The sequence below is a fragment of the Sebastes umbrosus genome, chromosome 15 (genome assembly GCF_015220745.1).
Source record: "Sebastes umbrosus isolate fSebUmb1 chromosome 15, fSebUmb1.pri, whole genome shotgun sequence".
NCBI classification, from domain to species: Eukaryota; Metazoa; Chordata; class Actinopteri; order Perciformes; family Sebastidae; genus Sebastes; species Sebastes umbrosus.
In genome coordinates, this window is record NC_051283.1 from 19988895 (window position 1) to 20010871 (window position 21977).

A 21977-nucleotide genomic window follows, 5' to 3' on the forward strand; every position below is an offset into this window, starting at 1 on the left:
TCTAGTAAGTTAATTTTCTTTTCAAACATGATAGTATAAAATTTGAATTAGTTTTTTTCATAAGCTTTTTATAATAGCAGTTTCTACATGTACATGACCTGCACTGCAGTGACACAGTTTCAACCTATTCTGCCATATTGCAAGTATTAATCAGAGCTATAACAGAATCATACATGACTTTCATAACGGTGACTATTGTACATTTTTCTATGATGAACAACTCCCACACTGTTGCCTATATTAGAAATGCATGTCCATGCAGTGCACAGCATTGAAATGTGTGTTTTCACATATTTAATGCCGACCACAGTTACACTGCAGCTTTGTCTGGTCTTTCCCACTTACAGCTTAGCACAAAGAGACGTGCACTACAGAGCCGTGTCTATATTGATAAAATCACTCATCATTCAGGAAGAATTCTGAATAACAGTGACAACACAGGTGAAGTGACTGTTTTTTTAATTTCAGGTAAAAGAGTACGAAGACGAGATATATTCCTTGAAGGAGCGGCTGAAAATGTCTCATCGCAAGCTTGAAGAATATGAGCAGAGACTTGTGTCGCAGGAACAGACGACAAGTAAGATCCTAATGCAGTATCAGAACCGCCTGGATGACAGTGAGCGCCGTCTAAAGCAGCAGCAAGTGGAGAAGGACTCTCAAATCAAAGGCATCATCAACAGGTAATTAGTGTTCAGGTTGAACTGCTGGGCTTTCTCAGAACTTGCTACACTTCAAGCTTTTCACTTTACTGAAATATATGTATACTGTATATGTATATACTATATATATATGAACACTTAAAGGGACGGTTTGTAAGAATCAGAAATTGGTTGTAACAGCGTCGCCTGTGGCCGTTAAGTCAACGAAAGTCAGTGTCCTGTTGCTCGCGCTCGCCCGTGTGCAGGCGCTACCTGAATGTGAGCGAGCATCCGTCAAAACAGTGAGGCGACACACGTCAGCTAAAACCACAATATCACTCTATTTCACCTGCTTGGCAGTAATGTTAGCTGACCAAATGAAGGTCTCGCCATGAATCACTGCTGATCCTAGTGTTGGCTTTTCCTGCCTCAGCCTCCCGACCGCGGCCGGAGGAAACAGGGGAGACACCGTCACCCGGTCGGAGACGATAACGTAACTCGTTGCGGAGCCCCGTCACTTCAAAAGACACGGGAAACCTCTGTTGGTCTGGAGGAGCTGCAGCATTTATTTCTGCACAAACGTCCACTGTACATTCACTAGATATTCTCAGAGCTAAACTATCTCTTCTGCAGTGTGTAGTGAGCGCGCATGAACGTGAGGTGGAGTGAGCTGAGTGAAGGCAGGCAGGCAGAGTACAGCAGAGACTCCGGCCCTGGAGACCAAAGCTATGGTCTCCCCCGCGTCCTCCGACCGCGGCCAACACTGTTTTGCAAGACGGGCTTCACTAGATATAACTTTGCGGTTTTGGTGCTTCCGTGTAGTTTGTGTTGGAGACTGAGTCTGAACAGCGTAGCCACACGCGAGCGTGCACGGAACACCGACCCGGATTGATTTATACGTGTAAGAAGTTACAAACAGTCCCTTTAATCATCACAGTATAACACCAAGACAGTTAAACTTCAGGGATATCAATCTGTCCATTTCGGAAGCACAAATGATTGTGAATCACTTTCACCTGCTTTGGTGCAAATGAAAGTGACAACAGGTGCAATGGAGAGGCAGCAGCAAGACAACCCCCAAAAAGGGAATGGTTTTGCATGTGGTGGCCACAGACAATTACTCTCTCCTTGTCCTTCCTGACTGATTCTTCTCTAGTTTTGTGTTCTGTTAGTGTCCTTGTCACTATTTGTTGCATGAGGCGGTACCTGCAGCCCAATCAGGTTGCACAGGTAATCCAGCTCCTCCAGGATGGCACATCCATATGTGCGGTCGCAAGAAGGTTTGCTGTGTCTCCCAGCACAGTCTGAAGAGTATGGAGGAGATGCCAGGAGACCGGCCGTTACACTAGAAGGGCTGGACAGGGCCGTAGAAGGGCATCAACCCAGCAGCAGGACCGGTATCTGCTCCTTTGTGCGAGGAGGAACAGCAGGAGCACTGGTGTACATGTTTCTGACCAAACTGTCAGAAACAGACTCCATGAGGGTGGATTGAGGGCCCAATGTCCTCTAATGGGACCTGTGCTTACAGCCCAGCACCGTGCAGCTCGACTGGCATTCGCCAGAGACACCAGAATTGGCAGGTCCGCCATTGGTGGCCCGTTCTCTTCACAGATGAGAGCAGGTTCACACTGAGCACATGTGACAGGAGTGAAAGAGTATGGAGATGCAGTGGTGAACGTTATGCATTTATATGTATATGTGTTTATACACTGATTTTTATACATACACATATATATATATATATATATATATATATATTTATATAAACACACACATGTATACATGTATGTGTATGTATATGTGTGTATGTACTGTATGTATATATATATATACACACACACACTCACATACAGTATAGGTATGTATATATACACGCACACACGTGTGTCTATATAGATATATATTATTTCATTAGAGTGAAAAGCTTGAAGTGTAAAAGCAAATGAAACATCTACAGGGGAAAACGTATCCAAAGTAAAGGTGGTGACCAGCTTTACTCTTTTTTCTTAAATTGCCTCCATTTAAAGAAATATTTTTGGTCTGCTGAAAACGTACAGACAAACACATCTGTGCTTAGTGAAGGAAGTATCTAGTATCAAAGTATCAAATACCAATCCTTCCTTTCCTAAACTTTAAGACCTTCACAAAATATGACTAAAGGCAGAATGAGAAGGATTTCTCTGTTGCAGTTTCAAACGCAACACACCAAGTGGTGATCAGTTGACATCGCTGCTCCTCTCTTCACCCGAGTGTCCAAGACATACGCTGCAGATCTAATGATACGGCGAATGATAAGTCGATCATCGATCTTTGGCCTAGGGTGTTCAGTCCCCGATTGGCGTCCCTTCCAGGACGCCACCCAGAGCCTCTAGAAGGCTGGGTAGTCTGAGCTGTTTTTTGGTGCATAAGCACAAACAACAGTCAGAGATTTCCTCTTAGCAACTCACAGACGCATAGAGGCGACCCTCTTGTTCTCCAGGAAGAACTCCAAAACAGCAGTGCTCAGCCGGGGGCTTGTGAATATCCCCACACCCACTCAGTGCCTCTCACGTAGGGCAACTCCAGAATAGGCGAGAGTCCAGCCCGTCTCCAGGAGTTTTGTTCCAGAACCAGTACTATGTTTGGAGGTGAGCCCAACTATATCTAGTTGATATCGTTCCACCTCTCGCACCATCTCCGGTTCCTTCCCCACCAGAGAGGTGACGTTCCACGTCCCCAGAGCCAGTCTGTGATGCCGTGGGTCAGCACGCCGAGGGTCGGCACGCCTAGGTTCCCGCCTTTGCCTGCCGCCCGGCTCACATTGCACCCGACCCCAATGCCTATGCAAATCGCTCCTGGTCTGGCCCCTTTTTAGGAAAATCCTACTCATTCTGCCTTCACTGAAATACAACCCGCATGATGTCATATGTATCCATTTTTAAAGAAATAGTTAAATATTTTGGGCAATACGCTTATTTGCTTTCTTGCTGAGAGTTACATGAGAAGATCTTGCTCTCATATCTGTGCTGGAGTCAGGAGGCAATTAGCATAGCTTAGCATAAAGACTGGAAGCAGGGGCAAACATTAGCCAACTCCCCTTAAAGCTACAAATAGTTGTTTTTACATTTCTGTTTTGTTTGGATTAAACAAATGAGGTACAACATTTTCATTAGTGAGCTTTAGAGGTGTTGATAGTCTTTATGCTAAGGTAGACTAATCTCCTCCTGGCTTTAGGTCCAGACTAAAGGGTACCCTGTGGAGTTTGTGTACAAACACAGATTATATTAACATAACAATTTGTATTGTGTTATCTAAGCCCATGCATTTATGTGCGTTTATATCCAGCCGTTGTTATGCCCATTTTCAATTTGTGCATAAAAAAACCTGAGTGGAAAAGCAGAAAAAACATTTTTTTGCGCTTGGCTGAGATGGAAAGGTTGGTGTATCAATAAAAGCAAAGTGCGATGGAAACAAAGTTAGCACATAAATCATGACGTACATGAAGTATTGTGACTTAAGCGTCCACTGAAGAGATGAAAAATGGCGGCAGTCTAAAACATCACATCCGCGTGGCGTGATGACGAGAAAGTAACGTTCCACAACTTAGTACATGTATCAAACAAATATCATATTTACATCATGTTTTCTACATTGTTTTACGCCGTTTGAAATTTTACTGGCACTCGCATAACAGTAGTGGTTGGAAACGCACATTAATTAGCATTTTCTTTTGCAGATTTTCTGAAAATGTGCATTGCATTACTAAGCCTAACCCTGTAGAACCAGAATGGAGACAAACAAGGGACTCACTGATCAACACATAGCACCAGTTGTGGACAAAAACTCCACGGGGTACCTTTAGCCAAGAGTGGTATCAATCTTCTCATCCTAATCTCAGAGAGAAAGCAAATAAGCGAATTTCCTAAAATGTGGAACTATTCCTTTAAATGAAGCTCATTTAAATATCACAACTAATACAGAAAATCATACCCATTAGGCTCATACTTTAATATAACTAAACACTTCACGAGGTTGGTTTTATTTCAGTAACCTGATTACAAGGACCGAAGGAAAAAAAAAACCCAGACTAATTCTAACTGTAGCGACATGCACTTGAAGGAAATGTTTCATGGAATAAAGCGGGATTGCTACCTAATGAAAAGCTTATTGCACCACATTCAATTTATTTCTGAAAGCTGGACGGGAGTATGCAGAGCTCACATCTCATTCGGTAGAAATCCCTTTGAGTTAAATTAAACATTTCCTCTGAATACAGCAGATGGGTGCACACCGAACTATCCCGCACGCACTCATTTCACAATTTGTTTATCTGAACAGCTGAATTTGAACTGCCTGAACTGTCCTGAAGACAGTTCCGATTCAGCTTCAGGAAGCTCTGAGGATAGCTGAACGCACCCAGAAACATGTCAAGACCTTAATATCATCATATGGCCACATACTCCTAGAATAAATTTGAAGAACACCGGCTTCTTAGTTTTATTTTTGTCAACCGGTATGTTTGTTTCTATTTCCCTGTTGTCAGACTCATGGCTGTGGAAGATGAGCTGAGAGGGGGTGCCATTCCTGATATTAAGCCTCGAATCCTCACAGACCAGGTTTGTGCCTGTGTCTACATCTTTTATCATCCCTATTTGCTAAACCAGTCATGTCCTAAAACAGCTTGCATCATTCTTACATCACATGCTGCGCATTTGCCAAAGCCAGTGCAGGGGAAAAAGTTTGCAGCTGTCATGCACTTCACCTATTCCCATCTTTCCAAAGTACATTTATGTCACATCTGAAATAACATTCCACCATTTTTACTGCACACGCTTGAGTGGAGATCGAAAACATCCTAAAAATCAAGAGCTGGATGGAGCTTAAATTCATGTGCAGGGGTTAATCTAGTTCTGCGAAGGAATAGCAAGTCTCCAACACTGAAACTGAATATTATTTGCCACAAAAAGATTATTATTATACCACTGAACGCATCCATCGTCAGAAAACCTTGACTGTGACTCACCAGCCGCGTCACAGTAATTCTGCAGGGCTCAGCGTCGTGAATGCACCATGTGGGCTGGATTGTGACCCGATTGTGACGCAGGTGAAGAGGCTGTGTGTGTGTCGTTTTTACGCCGAAATAACTCGGGAGAAACAACATTTGCTGTCGTTGAAATACACTGTCACCTTCTTTCTGCGCTCAATATCGAGAGCAAATAGACAAAATTGCCTGTTGAAAACTCAGACCATATAAAGAAGTGTTTCTCCGCTGGGTCTGCTGTGAGATTGTAATTGTTTTTACAACAGACTTCTTAAACCAACAAGCTATGAGTGTGTGATGAGAATAGACGTCCAAACTCTGCAGCCCAATTTAGAGTGTAGTAAAGCAGGATTAGCTCGCAAGCCGTCCTTTTTGGCTCAAACTATAATCCTAGCTATAAAAACAACACTCTCGTGATCTTGAATGTTTCAGTTATTGGATTCATAGTCCAATTTAAGTGTTGAGAAATGCTATTCCTTCAGATTAGGAGAGCCGTGCTAATTGCTGTGTGTGTGAGTGTGAACAATTATTTCCCATAGACAGAAAACAGAATTAAGATTTAAAGGAATAATTCAGCATTTTGGGAAATGCGTCTAATTTGCTCTCTTGCCAAGACTCAGATGAGAAGATCAATACGACTTGTGTCTGTACGTTAAATATGTAGCTGGAACCAGCAGCCGGTTAGCATAAAGACTGGACACAGGTGGAAACAACTAGTCTGGCTCTGTCCAAAGGTTTAGTACACAAACTAAAAAATTACAATTTGCTAGACAGGAGTAGCAACTTCCTGGAGTCTCCGCCGAGAAATACTCCAGCACGTAACACCCCCACAAAATGGCAAATCGACATTTTTACACTTTGGTTTTTGTATGGATTAAACAAACAAGATATAATGTGTTAAGTAATCTTGGAACCCATCAGCTTCCGGTCTGACCACAGATAAACCTCCAAGGGAAAAGGGCTATATTTCCGGGGTTCTGGTGTATCACTTTCTTTTTTCTTTTCCGTGCGCTGCTGATTGTTCACAGTCCGATTAGCAACTTGAGATGCGAGACTGACATCTTGTATAAACATAAGAAATGTAAGAAAATAGAAATAAAGAAGTATGTAACATGTAAATGATGTATATAATGCTGCAATGTGTACATCATGTTACAATATAAACAAAATATATGTAAAGAAATATAAGTACTAAAATTAAAAATAAGAAAATTAGAATACAAAAAATATGAAATATGTACAAATATTTGCGTTAAGATTTATTTCGGCGCCCATGTTAACAGGTGTGAGCAGCGTGTCTCTTCTAGAGATTCACGGTCTCGCCTATTTTTCCGCATGCCACACGCGATTCACAGCAAAAATAGTGAAAATGATCTTTTGAATGTATATTGACATCATACCAGCAATATTATTGCAATTTCAATGTCTATATCTGTAGAATATGTCAGACATGAAAAAAGTCAATATTAATTTTGAACCAAACACTTCCCCTTTCCATTTCAAAATAAAAGCCCTCTAGCGTTTTTTTTCTTCCGTAGACAGAATTTCTTCATTTATAAACACAAGGGCGTTATTCTGAAATATTTACAGGGCAGAGTTGCACAGCTCCATAAATTAATAGACTACCAGCTTTTAATTGTGGATTATTATTTTCAATTAAGCACATGCTTCTTAACCTTTTACTGTCTAAAATAAATATAACTGATCATTATGAAAGGCAAAAGGCTGGCAGCAGCGGCGTAGCAGCTCATATCATGTTCACATAACTTTGAACTCTACAGACATTTACTCACCTTGTTTTCTTGGCTCAGCTTGAGAGGATGTTTTTGCCACTGCTTCCCTTCTCTGACCTTGTATCCATGACTGACTGTATGAGCTCACCTCGACAGACCTGTCAGCCAATAAGACACAAGTATTTCACGTATTTTCCTGTAAGCCCTCTCTGATTGGTCTCGCCTCGCCTATGTTCCTTTGACTGAAGATAAAAAAGACAACACTGCCGTTTTCTTTAGTGACAATTAACCGCTCAAAGTGGAGAAAACATCCCAGAATGCCCAGGCCAGGTGACGCCACTGGCAGCTTCCCCCTGTTTACAGTCATTATGCTAAACTATGCTACATATTTACTGTTACAGACATGAGAGTAGTATTTTGGACAGTGATCTTCTCATCTAACTCTTGGCAAGAAAGAAAATAAACGTATTTTTCAAAATGTCTAACTATTCCTTTAAACGTTCGCCCTCGTGAAGCTGTAAATGGAGAGTTGATATTTCATTTGTTTTCTCTTCCTTCACTCTATCAACCAGGGTTATGGTCACCCAGGATCCTGACTGCCAGTTCCCATGTGACCAGAGGTCATGATGGTCACACGAGTCTAAGAAGACTAATTCAAATCCTACAAAAACCCATGAAGAGAAGCTCTGCAGTGGATCCAGCAGGACCACTGGAGGCTTCATCTCACGTTCGTAAAAAACTTTGCACATATTCAAACTTTGCCTGTACAAGAACTTGACAATCAGTTTAGCGTGAGGACCAACGTGTGCAGTGAATCGTCTGCACATTTTGACTGAAATATAAGCCAATGCCACAACAATGGCAATACTGTACTTAATGAGTTTCTTTATTTAATCGGAGGAAGTGAGAAGAGATGCGTAACACATTGGGGATGAAGACGGATTCATGATTTTTCCCCGCTACAAGCAGCACACTCGCTTCTCACTTAAGTGGCTGCAGACAAAATGTAGAAAAAGGCTTTAACAAGCACAATATCCCCTCATGGTGACGCCTGTGACAAGCAACAAGCATGTTGTTAAATCAGTTGATCTATTGCCATCTATGATCCTCAGATGCATTGCCCAAGCAAAGACTTATATTACTATTTGATTCTGATTAAATCATTTAGTAACATATTCTCACTGCAAAGATATTTTCACCTACAAAAGGTGGTTATTGTTATGATTTTGCATCCCTTATAGTACAGCCATCCCATCTGAAAAGATGCCAAATTAATATTACAATCAACTAACTGCTTTAAATGCAATCGAAACCTTCTCGTTGGTTACATTTTCCTTCGGCACACAGTGTAAAGCCAGAACTACAGTCTCTCTTTCCGTGTATAGAAGAAGTATTTCTACTAAACCTTTTTAAAAATGGAAATACTTTACATAAATAATCTGACATCATAATGTGTTTTGTTCACTTTGTAATAATAATATTAATCATGATAAAGGATATATATGACATTTCAAAACAGTGATACAAAGTGCTTCATAAAAGACCTGACATGAAAGGAAAATTGCGGTGAATATTTAAGAAAATATTTAATTTAAAGGGGCATTCGACCGATTTTCAGAAGTACAGCACTTCTCAAAAACAGACTTGACAAAGCTCCTCCATATCCACAGAAGATATTATAAAACTGAGACTATAATATCTCAACTTGGGCTTGGAGAATCCAAATTTATAACACGATATCTGTGCTACAAACTGGGGTTGTGGAGTTTGACAGATATGGGCATTAACCAGGCAGAGATGAAAAGATGCTATTGGTTGCATTATGGGAAATGTAGGGTCCAGCATAAGACCCCATTCACACCTAGTATTAGTATATGATCTGTGTCTGGATACATTATCTGGATAATGGCATCCCATCCACGGTCCTTTGCATTTACACATGGTATGCCAAACAATACCACTGACTAGGGCTGGGAGATACGGCTTATAAATATAGATTTTTAGACTATATTGCGATACTGTATATATGTCGATATTTTTATATTTTCTCTAAAATAACCTAACTGTTTGATTTAACCCTTTGATGCGTATGATTTTACCAGTGTGATCATTCCAGCAAACTAATGTGAACACTCACATTACAAGTTTGACTAATTATTCACACATTGTTTTTGGAAACACAGTTTGCAGGTGCTAGTTTTTTTTTTTTTTTAACTATCATTCATTGTATTTATTATTTATTAATTTTTGACAGACTGACTGACTGATATATTGAATTTAAAGTATAAAAAATAGTAGGCGATGAATGTAGTGTTTTACGATGCTCCGCCACTAGAACAGCTGATCTCAACACAAACAAATACACGTGGATGATGACGCAAGTGTACTCGGGTACGGCCCAACATTACTGATGTGAAAGCTGAGCGACGGGGGAGTGGAGAAGGGGGAAATCGTACTCGAGCTCGGTACAGATCGATCGTACCTAATATGAAAACGCCATAAACCTTGTATTTACACGTGTTTTTCCTGATCCAGATACAGATTGCATGTTAATTCCAGGTGTAAATGGGGTCAAAGAGTTCGGATATCTCCGCCTCAGCTGCTTTGATTTTGACCATCTTTATAATCCGTCTCTTACAAGGCCTCTAACTTAATGTAAATGCAATAGACTCACTGGAGTGCGCCCTCCCCCTTTCTTTTAGCGAAAACAAACTATACTATATATATTTAACATAATCTTTAAGAAAGGTTATGCTATCAGAAATATCTGAAAGATGATAGTGACAGCTGTAGCTTCTCAAGCAGCAACAGCAGCTCATCTTTAGTTGACAGTTCCTAATGAATGTTTGTCTCATTGCCGTTACATCTGAGAGACAGTGTTGGTCTAAAGCCAGCCTAAACTAACCAAGCCTCAAAAGTAATGAATCAACCCAATCATGGCCTTCATGTCTGCCATTTTCATTATTTATCTTTTTAGCCTTCTCACGTTTCGTTGTACAGCACTTTGTAACATTGGTTTGAAAAGTGCTGTATGAATACATTTTTAATAACTATGATTATAAACATTACGTGCAACTGGAAACAAATCATATTATAGCAAGTAGTGAATTACTCATCTGTTGTGTTTAATGTTTCTGAAGCATAGATGTGCAACAGTTCTGCATGTGCTTTTTAAATGCGAGGACGAGTAAGTCGATTTGTTGTCAGATATTATTCTAATGTACAAAAAAAACTTTGACATGGCTTTCTTATCGGAAGGCATCTTTTTTTATCCAACCTGCTGACTCTTCCGTTTTTTCCAGAAGAGGGTGGCATTCAGCCTTTTGCATTATACAACATAAAAGTACTGAGAGAAATGACCGGAAAACAAAAAGAGGAGCGACCGTGAAAACAACAGAACAATAAAGAGTTTCCAAGCAGGGATATGTAGTATATGTGCATAGGATTTGACTGCCTTACAGTCTGTGCCACAAGGCCCAAAATAACAATGCCAATACAAAAAAACTTGTAAACTTTGTATATTAAATGTCCTTTTTTTGTAGTCAGGTGATGAATTAATAAGCAGTGTGTTGGTTGGTTGACTCTGTATGTTAGTCAGAATAATTTATATTACAAATTTCATGGTTGATATAATTTATCTTAACCTCTTGCCTTTAAAAAGACATTTTCTTTTAAGATAAATATCAAATGATACAAAGTTATATGTTTATGTTACCAGAAATGTATAAAATAGCTTAATGTATATCTATTCTTATATGTAAAATGTATTCAAAATCAAGGGTAGGCCTTCAGGCATGTTGAACTTGTGGTAAAAAACAATTCTTATATTATTAACTCTTAATGCTGCAATCCAGAAACTACAGTGCTATGGTGAGACTGCGTTCGTGGGATGAGAGCGGAATAATTTCCCAGCATAGCACATTTCTGTCCTGTGAAATAAGAAGAAGACACATTCTTAAAAGTATCTCGCCAATGTTTGTGTAACCAAAATAGCAGTGGTGCTTTCAACAATACTGGATTGCAGTTTTAAGTAATCTTTTGAAATACGCGTTTTATTTATTTGGCCTGCATTGCAATACAGTATTTTGAAATGTTAAACTGCACTTCTGTTTTTATTTTATGAGAAGCTGCAATCCGTAATCTGACAGATGTTTATAAAGACATAAAAATCTACGATATGCCCATGTATTCTTGAAACTTTCTTTGTGTTAGCTGCAGGGGTACAGTGCGCTACCTCTGAAATCTTTATACCACAACCTGAGAGGATACTTTATTCCATGTGGATAGAAAACCACCATTTATTTAAGAGACAACGCTAACAGAAAAAAATATATAAATTTCTTTACTGGTTGCTCGTTTATTGCTATTTTAGGATTTCATATATATATATATCTTTTGCCATCGCAGGGCCATTTCTAAAGTTAGTCCTGTTTACTATTGTATTTAAGTGCCATTACCATTATATTCATACAGATCTCCTTTTAATTACAGGATGAGATTGGTAGTGTTCCAGGTATTCCTCAGACTCTCAGGAACACAGAGATATTGCTAGCAAGAACTTTTGATATCTTCAATGCCAAATGCACAAAACTATTGAAACACAATCTTTGGCAAATGACCATTAAAGCTAAAAACAATTAAAAAAAGAACATCAAATGAGGGGTCTGTGCAAAGGCAACTACTCTGCTTTTATTTTGGTGCGTTCCCGGCCCACATCTCATCCATATAAATAGTTTAATTTACACCTTCTCTCGTATTATTTGTTACATAAAAATGGAACATGAGTTTTGGTTTCTTAGCCCAAAATGAAAAATGTGACAAATGCTCCAGCGTAATAAAACTTTGTGAGGAATATTATTCAAGTTACTTTTGAAAAAGTGCTTTATGTTTACAGAATCATGAGACTTTAGAGGATGTATGAACCTTTGTTGACCCGGGGGAGAATAACTGCCGCTTTGCTGCAGCTAAAGTAGGACCTAATAAATGAGATATCTTGTATATTTTGAATAAGGCTATTTAACATCTATCAACATATTTATGTTTCTAAAATGGATGTATATCATTATGGAATGAAACAAAGTATTTTTCGGCAGCTATTATTCTGCACAATTGATCTACTGTGTCACAAATATATAGTTGGTGGGATTTCTGACTTGAATCGGGCCTACTGGATGTAATACCTTAATTTACTTGACATTTCTTTTGAAATAAGCCATGCCCCATGGATAAGCCATACCCTCCAGTCCCCTGATGTTGTATGGTGGATGTTTAATGTTGGTAGTTTTATTTATTATGGTAGTTATTGTAGGTATGATTGCGCTTGTAATTATTATTATTAGTGTAAGTATACTTGATTGATATGATTTGTTTTGTTTGAACAAAGGGAATGTATTCATTTTTCAGGTGATTTTTCCGAGTGATTTAAATAAACTAATAAATCCCTAATTGACGATTTTTTTTATTTTAAGTACACAAGTGAGCTACTTTAGTATTTCTTGAAATTTGACTGCAAGTATGGTTACAATACTGTATATCAGGGCCGTAATCACCTATTTAACCCTCCAGGGGATCTGGTGCGAATTCCCCCCAGGAGCAATTTCAAAGCATTTTGAAACAAAAATCCTAGAGTTGAAGTTCTCAAAGTTTTGATGACTGAGTGCCAGTTTAGAGAGCCAGCATATGATTGAGGGCTGCACAGGTAAAGTTCACACAGTGCCACTAGTTGCCATGCAATCAGTAGCTTTCTACAAGTTGTCATTCAAAATCTGACAGACACTTGTTAGAGGGGCGCAGTTTGACTCAGTAGCTGAGTAGTTAATGAGTAGCTGACTTTATCAAATGTAAGCTAAACATAATAAACTATGTCCTATACTATAACTTTTTTTATGACTTTTTTATGGCACTGTTATTTTATTTATTTATTTTTTACTTTTTTCAACATACTATATTATGACTTTTTTATTTTTTGATATACTATACTTTTTTTTCGACATACCATACTATGACAAAAAAAAAAATCGACATACTAAATTCTGTCTTTTTTTCCAAACATATTATACTAGGATTTTTTTTATTTTTTCAACATACTATACTATAACTTTTTATTTTTTCGACATACTATACTATGACTTTTCTCATTTTTTCAACAAACTATACTAGGAAATTCTTTCAACATACTATACTATGACTTTTTTTATTTTTTCGACATACTATACTATAACTTTTTTATTTTTCCGACATACATTACTATGACTTTCTTTCTTTTTTCGACATTCTATACTATGACTTTATTTCAACATACTACACTATGACTTTTTTATTTTTTTGACATACTTTACTATGACTTTTTAAAAACAATTTTGACATCCTAAATTCTGACTTTTTTTCGACATACTATTCTATGACTTTTTATTTTCTCAACATACTATACCATGACATTTTTTCGACATGCTATACTATGCCTTTTTTATCTTTACGACATACTATACTGTCTTTTTTTTCGACATACAATACTATGACTTTTTTCGACAAACTATACTATGATTTTTTTTGACATACAATACTATGACTTATTTTATTTTTTTTATGTCCAAAAAATAAAAAAATGTCATACTATAGTCGTCGAATAATTTGTTGAAAAAAAAGTCATTGTATAGTATGTTGAAAAATGTCTTGAAAAAAGTCAGAGTATAGTATGTCGAAAAATTTCATGTCAAAAAGTCATAGTATAGGATATCGAAAAATCTCATGAAAAAAAGTCATAGTATAGTATATTGAATAATTTGATGAAAAAAAGTCAGTATATCGAATAATTTGCAGCTATTCCCAGCAACATGTGACCAGGTTGGTGACCAGCATGAGGAGGAGATGCCAGGCTGTTGTGACTGCGTATGGATCTTCCACCGCTACTGAGGTTCCTTACGGTGTATTAAATGAATAAAGTGTAAAATTGCCAATAAATGTATGTCTTGTTTGTTCCTTGTTACTGATAGAGAGTTCAATCATCTAATCCACCAAACAAGTATGTCGAAAAAAAATAAGTCATAGTATAGTATGTCGAAAATTTCATGAAAAAAGTCATAGTATAGTATGTCGAAAAAAGTCATAATATAGTACTTTGAAAAAATTAAAAAGTCATAGTACAGAATGTCGAATAATTTTATGAAAAAAAGTCATAGTATAGTATGTCGAATAATTTTATGAAAAAGTCATAGTGTAGTATGTCGAAAAAATAAAAAATGTCATAGTATAGTATGTCGTAAAAAAGTCATAGTATAGTTTGTCAAAGAAAATTGACGTATAGTGTGTCGAAAAGAGAAAAAAAGTCATAGTAAGTTGATAAATGTAAAAAAAAAAGTCATAGTATATAGCATGTAAAAAAAAGCCATAGTACAGTATGTTGAAAAATGTCAAAAAAGTCACAATATAGCATGTTGTAAAAAATCATAGTATAGTATGTCGAAAAAAGTCATAGTATAGTATGTCATGAAAAAGCTCTCAAAAGGTATCGACTTTAACTTCAGGATTCCTCCATATACCCTATTCCTATCGCTCTTATTACACATTAAAAATCACAGGCGCCTGTGCAAATAGCATGCAGTAATCAGTAACCGGGATACTTGTATTTATCATGTACAGTATATGGGGATATGAATAACCAGATTTCACAATGTACCATGTAAACATCATATCCTGAATATGATAAAAACTGGAATATTCATGTCCATGAAAACACACTCATTGTGGAGGAGGTGTAAGGTGCACACATTCACCATATCACCTCTCTAAGGACATAATATACCACGTGTTGTTTTCAGCTTGTTCTGCTGCCTCCAAGTGGCCAACAAAATCAATGAATATTTCTTTAAAGTAAAAAAACAAAATTCTCGCTTTTATATGCCAAAATACTGTTTGTAAATTTCAGATTAATATTCAACGTAATCATCCCAAAGCTTCCGCGAACCAACCATTTCCAGCTCAAAATAGGCTTCAGGCCCAATCTGTCACATGTTTGTTGACCTCAGGCCAAGTCTCTACTTGCTCATATCAATAACAACGATGCTCCCTCAACGGCACAATCTGCTGATTTGATAATTGACTTCTACAAGCCTCCGCAGCTCCATTTCCCACAAATAATGAAGAGATGATCCAATCTAGTCAAGGTAGACCCCCTCTGTCAACTTACAGCTCTAATGTGTCACAACCAATCATAGTCCATCCTCTCATGTCACTCATCACAACCTGGCTTAGTATGCTCTCATGTCACTTGAACATCTGAGTGGGATTTCAGCTGTTCTCTAATCAGAGATCTGCATGATGCCAAAGGACTGCAGACAACCGCCTACCTGACAAACAGATCTCTGCAAGAATCAGTTTCACAGCTCCCACTGCTCCTTCAATTTCTTGTCAGTCACTATCACACTCCTTTGATGAGTCATGTTGGCTTGAAATGTATTTATGTTTAGTCAACTCTTATACTGTATGTCTATCTTAAATATATAATACACACACAAACAAAACCATGTACATACACTAGTGCTGACCGATAAATCGTATTCCAAGTCATATCGTCATCACAATATTGAACAGTGATATCGCACATCGCAGATTTTCCTCATATCGTGCAGGCCTAACATACACATGTATATACAGTGTATGTATGTATGTACTGTATACTGTATGTATATCATATATAAACAAGCATACAGTATACACACATACAAAAAAACATATTTATATACATATAGAGGTTATTATGGTAGACTGAACTTTGCATCATATTCTATTTTATATTAATTTCTACATTAATACAGAGAGACACCAAAGTACCATTACATAATATATTATTCTGGTGTACATTTTTAACATAGACTTGCCAAAGCTTCTGCTATTAATCACACCACTGTCACTTTAACCACGTCACTGTATCTTGCGATTTTTTGTCTCCAAATGCTCTTCTGTTTCTATTTTGTATTATTATTCTATGTCTGATTTTAATTTGGAAACACCTCTTATTATTATAATTTATTTTTTTTATTTAACTTTCTTTATTTATCTGTACCTATTGTTGTAATTCATGTTTGTGGGATCAGTTTAAGCTTCTTTCAGTTTTTAAAGTTGAACAACAACACCATCTTGTGGTGTACTGGGATCACAGAAGGCAGAAAAAGCGGCAAATGAGGATTTTTCCATAATATTGGTCATTTAGTATATTTCAGTTTTGATGTTAAATGATATATTTCAGACTGTTTAGAGAGACAAAATTCAGATTTCATGTAGAAAGTCATAAAGCTGCAGCAACATATAACAATTTCAGCATTATGTTTCAGAAATTAAGTCTTTAATCTTAGCCTGTTAACAACAAAATGTTTGATATTGTGTATATTATCAAAACAGTAATAAAACCCTTGACACAAGTACATCTAAAGAGGTTTATCCTGATCTGATGTATCTATGATCAAATTTGAATAACCTGTCCAATCATCGTTAAGACTGTGGCCTGTGGGTGCGGCTGACATCCAAAAACATAATAAGTAGTAAAGTGCAGGTTAGAAACAATTTTATTTATTAATTTTTATACAAACAAATGACAAAAACGTGTTCACACCTGGACAAGACAACCACAATCCAGACATACAATACAGCAATATTAATTGTTCCAAACTGCAGTAATAGACATTTGTACATGAGTTTTTTCAATAATACAATAAGAACAAGATGGAGAATAGGACAAATTTGTAGTGATTAGTGAATTAATTTGAAACTTGTATTAAGCCTACGTATAAGACTCAAGTCGTACAGCCCACTCAGACATCTAAAACTGTAAAACACAAGACCCACACGAGCTTAGGTGTGTTTAAGATGCAGCTTATTCACATTAATAGATCTGAAATATACATACTTTACATCCTTACAGGGAAAGACAGGTCCTCCTCAAACACACCATCAAAACTCTTAAAACATACCATCCTTGTTAATTTGATCATTGTGTTGATGCTTTACAGGGTGGACACCACTGTTGGAAGTGTTGACAGAGGTGCGTATCTCCTTGTGTCAGTATCGCTGTACATGTTATTGAGTGGAATGGCCAGCCGCCCAGTTTGTCCCGACACCTCCTCAGAATTAATGCCGTAGGGCATCTTGGACGTGATAGCCAGGCTCAATTTGAAGAGCACGTTATGGAGAGCCACACGGTATTCTTTTCTCACCAGACAGTAGATGACAGGGTTGAAGCAGCTGCTGGTGAAAGCCAAGCAGTTGGCCACAGGGAAAAAGTATGTTTGAGCCAAGTAGAATGAGGGGCTGATATCAACGATGTCAAGTTGGATCAGGACGCCCCAAAGTGTGAGGATATTGTAGGGGAACCAGCAGGCGCAGAATGAAAGCACCACCACCGCCACAGACTTTGAAATATCGGCCTTTCGCCGAGAGTTGCTGCCCTTCAGCTTATGCCGACAGAGGAAGCGCAGCAGGAGCATGTAGGAGAGGATGATAATGGCGTAGGGCAGCAGAAATCCCAGCACTATTCGCAGAAGCTGGTTTATTCCGAGCCAGGCCGTACCATCTGGGAAACGGAGCAGGCATGCTGTGTCGTTGCCACTGCCCACACGTCTCAGGTCTGCGAACAAACCTCGGGGCGCTGCTGCTATGAGCGCTGCGGCCCAGATAAAAGCTGTGACCACCGGAGAAGTGCATGATCTGCTGCACAGGGAGGCGCTGGGTTTGAGAGCAGTGGCCACATAGCAGTACCGGGTCAAACTCATAGCTGTCAGGAAAAAGCAGCTGGCAAAGACATTGAGCCCAGTGAGTAAGGACACAGCCTTGCATGTGGCCGCGCCAAAAGGCCAGCTGTAGTCCATCGCAATGTCTACGGCCCAGAATGGCAAGACCAGGGAGAACGACAAGTGAGACAAAGCTAAGTTGAACACAAAGAAGTTGATGATGCCTGTGGTGATGGTGTGAGTCGAATACAGCAGGAACAGCACTAGCAGGTTCCCCAACACTCCTGCTGTAGCCACAACCAAGTACACCACAGAGATGACTATTCTTAACCAGGGGGATCCATCGTCGTCATAAATCTCGAACCCATTGTCGAGGCTCGTGTTGTAGAAAATCAGATGGGAGTTATTACAGGATGGGCCTCCAATGCAACCATTCAGGATACTGTGGAAGAACTCAAGTCTCTTGAAGTCTGTCTCTGACATTTTGCTATACTCTGAAGGCAATCCTGTTGAGGGTTAAGGTTGTCCAGCTATTGTTTGTGATGTTTGTCCTCCTTGTGCCGATACCGGACTAAAAATGTAAATTCTGGTTGTCAGTTTATCAGCTGACAGTCATCTATCCCTGCAAGGAAAGAGGAAATGATTATTACATAATAGGTGCAGCAGTTTATGAGTAAATAAGTACATTAGCCTTGTCAGATAAACAAATTACACCTGAGTGTTACCCGCAGAGATAGATAATCTAATTTAGATCTCGAAGAATCAAACTTCTTTGAGAGGAAACAAATAAAAAGATGAAGTGATTAAACTAATTTCACCCTTTGAAGTGAAAAGGCCTGCCAGGATTTCCTCCAGAGTCTATTTTTATCATGTAGTAATATATACATAATATGATCTACATTGATATAATCTATAATAATCTTTACAAGTTAATGGCCAACCACAATAGAATGTGTGACTAGTATTCAAATTATTGATATTTAATGAAACAATATAAATATTTGATGTTAGACATTTCATTATACATATGTTATAATCTACCAGATAACTGACATGTGTTATTCCTCAGTTAGCAGATACACTTTTGAAAATTTGAGTTTTAGATATATAAATGTGAAATTATAAATCCTTTTTGCACTTTACATGATTAGCATCTAAAAAAGAAAGAGATTTTGACCTTACGGATATTAACAATCTGATTAAAACTGGGTAATTCAGAGGAGTAAGATACATGTGTCTCACTCTTCACTCACTAAAATGGTACCTTTATGAAGGAAATTATTTTCTGTAGTGTAGATCAGATACTGTATGTTTCATTTCTCCTCAGATCTTTAGAGTCACAATGTAGTCTTTCAAAGTACATTTGAAGTTAAAAAAAATTGCCAATAATTTGACATTTAACTTTGTAACTGTATCAACCCAAAACGTGTTATGTATGAGCAAAAGGCAAGCAAAATGATTGGTAAAAGTTACTGGTTCGAAATTGGGTTTAAAAAGACTTTATTTAACACTAATGAATAATTTGCTTAATTCTCACATATTTATGTCAGTATACATTTCCATCATCATAAATATGCACAATCCACTTAAAGATAAAAGACAATACATTTTGAAACAAAATGTGCCAGACACATAGCAGAGGTATTGTTGTTTCCATTTATTTCTAAACCTGTGCTCAATAAAAAGTGTAATAATTAACCAACTCTAAACTCTTTAAAGTTACAGAGAGCTGGCAGACTGTGATTTGCATTACCACAACAGTTCTCTTTTGGAGTAACTTTTGTCAGACATAGAACAGTAAACTAAAAATACTGAATATGTGCCTGTTTAAGATAAAAATCTACATGTCATATTTCTATACATATATTTTAAGCTATATGGAGAAAAATAAATCTTACCTGGATATCATAAAGGAGTTAATTCTTCAGGTTGCAGGTTGTTTTCTTGTAGTTACCAGCTCTGCTGCACAAAATGGGATTTTCTCGAGGGCAAACAACAACAATGTGGATGTCACCCACCCTGAATTCATGCTCCACCCTTCTCTCTGCATATTAAGACTGGAAATCACCTTCAATGGCACTACTGAAACACTGAAAAAAAACTACAGATTAAGGTGGAAAGATATGGTAAAAAAGAAAAAACGAACCCCTACAAAGGGCAAAATACACTAAAGAGAAATAATCCTGACAAAGAGATTTTTTTTCTTGGATTCAGCTTTTTTTCTCTACATTTTATCAGATTGTCTACAAATTTGTTAGATAACAAAGAGAAACAAACAAAATGTTTATTTATTATTGTTGTTATCCATCTGTTTTTTTATATTCCAGTTTTCCTATAACTGGTACACATTAACTGTCTTAACTCTTGAATGCAACATGCAATTATAAATTACACACGTACTAGAGGCAATCGTGCAATATGGGCATTTTTACCTTTATTTGAAGCTACAGCAACAGCGTAAATTCAAATGGCCACATCATAGTATATCATGGGTCTGACTACCAAGCCCTGAAAATGAATATGTGCTTTCTGTGTGCTTTCTAGTGTTGTACTTTGACCCTCCTTCCTTCTTCCTTACTGCAACTCATACCTGCTGTTTTATAGAGCAGTGCATATATTTGTTTGGTTTGGTTTTGTTGTTTTAGTTAGAGCACTAGTGGAAAACACTTTGTAACATTGTGTTTCGAAAATGGCTGCATGGAAAAATAAATAAGTAAAAAAAGTTTTTTTTTGTCCTTGTTCAACCAGCACTGTTAAGGTTTCTCAAAAATGTATTGTTTAGCCTCGACTCAAACATCAAATCCAGTTCAGGATCTGTTAGGAATGGTTAATGAATTACTACAATTTCAACATTTACCCGTATTGCTTACTATTCTTTGCCTCTGCATTAATTAAATAGAGCACACAACTCTTTCTCCAGAGTAAACAGTTCACATTAAACGGTTGATGAGTCTTTCTGGGTCTTTGCACAGAGGCCGTAGGTAACAATGTGCTTAACATATTGATGGTATGTTAAAGGCACTTGGACCTTGAATGCAGGTGGAAAAAATGCCTTTGACTTTGACAGAAAATAAACGTGTACAAAGCCAATTTGTTTGTTTTTTCTCTATTTATATATCTGGGGGCGTTGCTTCCAGATTAGATTGAGCAGCAGAGATGACTCTTCATTATAAATCCTTGATGGAAAGAACATCAGCAGTGAATGACTAAATGAGATTAGCTTGGAATAGGCGGAAGAGTGGGGAAGTTGATTAATGCTGGTCTGTCAAATCTGAGCCATCTCCATAAACTAGCTGGACAAAACAAGCACCTCCCTGAGTGTTCACGTTGTCATCGGCAACAACGTGCCACAGACACAATAACACGTTAATTTCAGCCTGAATGTTTTCCTGTGTTGCGCAGCTTTATTTGAATTATTAAAAAAACAAACTGAAGATTTAAACTTGCAACATTTTATTTATGGCTGTTCAGGTGTTTTGATCGGACTAAGATCTTCGTTGCATTTACAAACTGGCAGATTAATTATTGCCTCATATCAACACACAGAGATGCAGATCTGTTAAATTCAATCTTTTGGTATCCATTTTGATCAGCATTGAGCTTTTTAACAATAACAGTTTGGCTTTTTGCTATCATTCACCCTGTTTATAAGTACACCATATAGATACTTGAACACAAACACAAATGATATTTTAGTCTGCAACTTCAAGCACCAACACAGACCACACACCAGGAGACACAAAGAGTGGAAACAGGGGGAAACAGTTAGCCTGGCTAGCTTTTAACAAAATCTTCCAAGCAGCACCTCTAAAACTCATCAATGAGCTTGTTAGATCTAGGCCAGGGGTCAGCAACCTGCGGCTCT

General features: G+C 37.8%; 2 protein-coding genes across 9 annotated transcripts in view; one reads left to right on the plus strand and one right to left on the minus strand.

Moving 5' to 3' along the window:
• The window catches only part of LOC119503315 (ras/Rap GTPase-activating protein SynGAP-like), a 46223-nt gene extending 36547 nt beyond the window's left edge, over positions 1 to 9676 (plus strand). For 7 of the 8 annotated variants that reach the window (XM_037795012.1, XM_037795013.1, XM_037795015.1 and 4 more), the window contains 3 exons: positions 469 to 680; positions 5161 to 5233; positions 7964 to 9676. In XM_037795012.1, coding sequence (XP_037650940.1) covers positions 469 to 680; positions 5161 to 5233; positions 7964 to 7987 — 309 coding nt within the window. In that variant the 3' untranslated portion in view covers positions 7988 to 9676. The remainder of the gene's footprint in view (positions 1 to 468; positions 681 to 5160; positions 5234 to 7963) is intronic. The other variant, XM_037795017.1, reaches the window with a different exon arrangement.
• Positions 9677 to 16933: 7257 nt separating this feature from the next.
• On the minus strand, positions 16934 to 20506 carry LOC119503317 (relaxin-3 receptor 1-like). The gene is made up of 2 exons (XM_037795021.1): positions 20011 to 20506; positions 16934 to 18734 (listed from the first exon to the last, which is right to left on the minus strand). The coding sequence occupies exon 2, from the start codon at positions 18593 to 18595 to the stop codon at positions 17390 to 17392; it is 1206 nt and encodes a 401-aa protein (XP_037650949.1). The 5' UTR covers positions 18596 to 18734; positions 20011 to 20506; the 3' UTR covers positions 16934 to 17389.
• Between the last annotated feature and the right edge of the window lie 1471 nt (positions 20507 to 21977).

Bases quoted from the DNA above. Each gene is read 5' to 3' on its own strand.
- LOC119503317 (XM_037795021.1), bottom strand. From the start codon at position 18,595: ATGTCAGAGACAGACTTCAAGAGACTTGAGTTCTTCCACAGTATCCTG.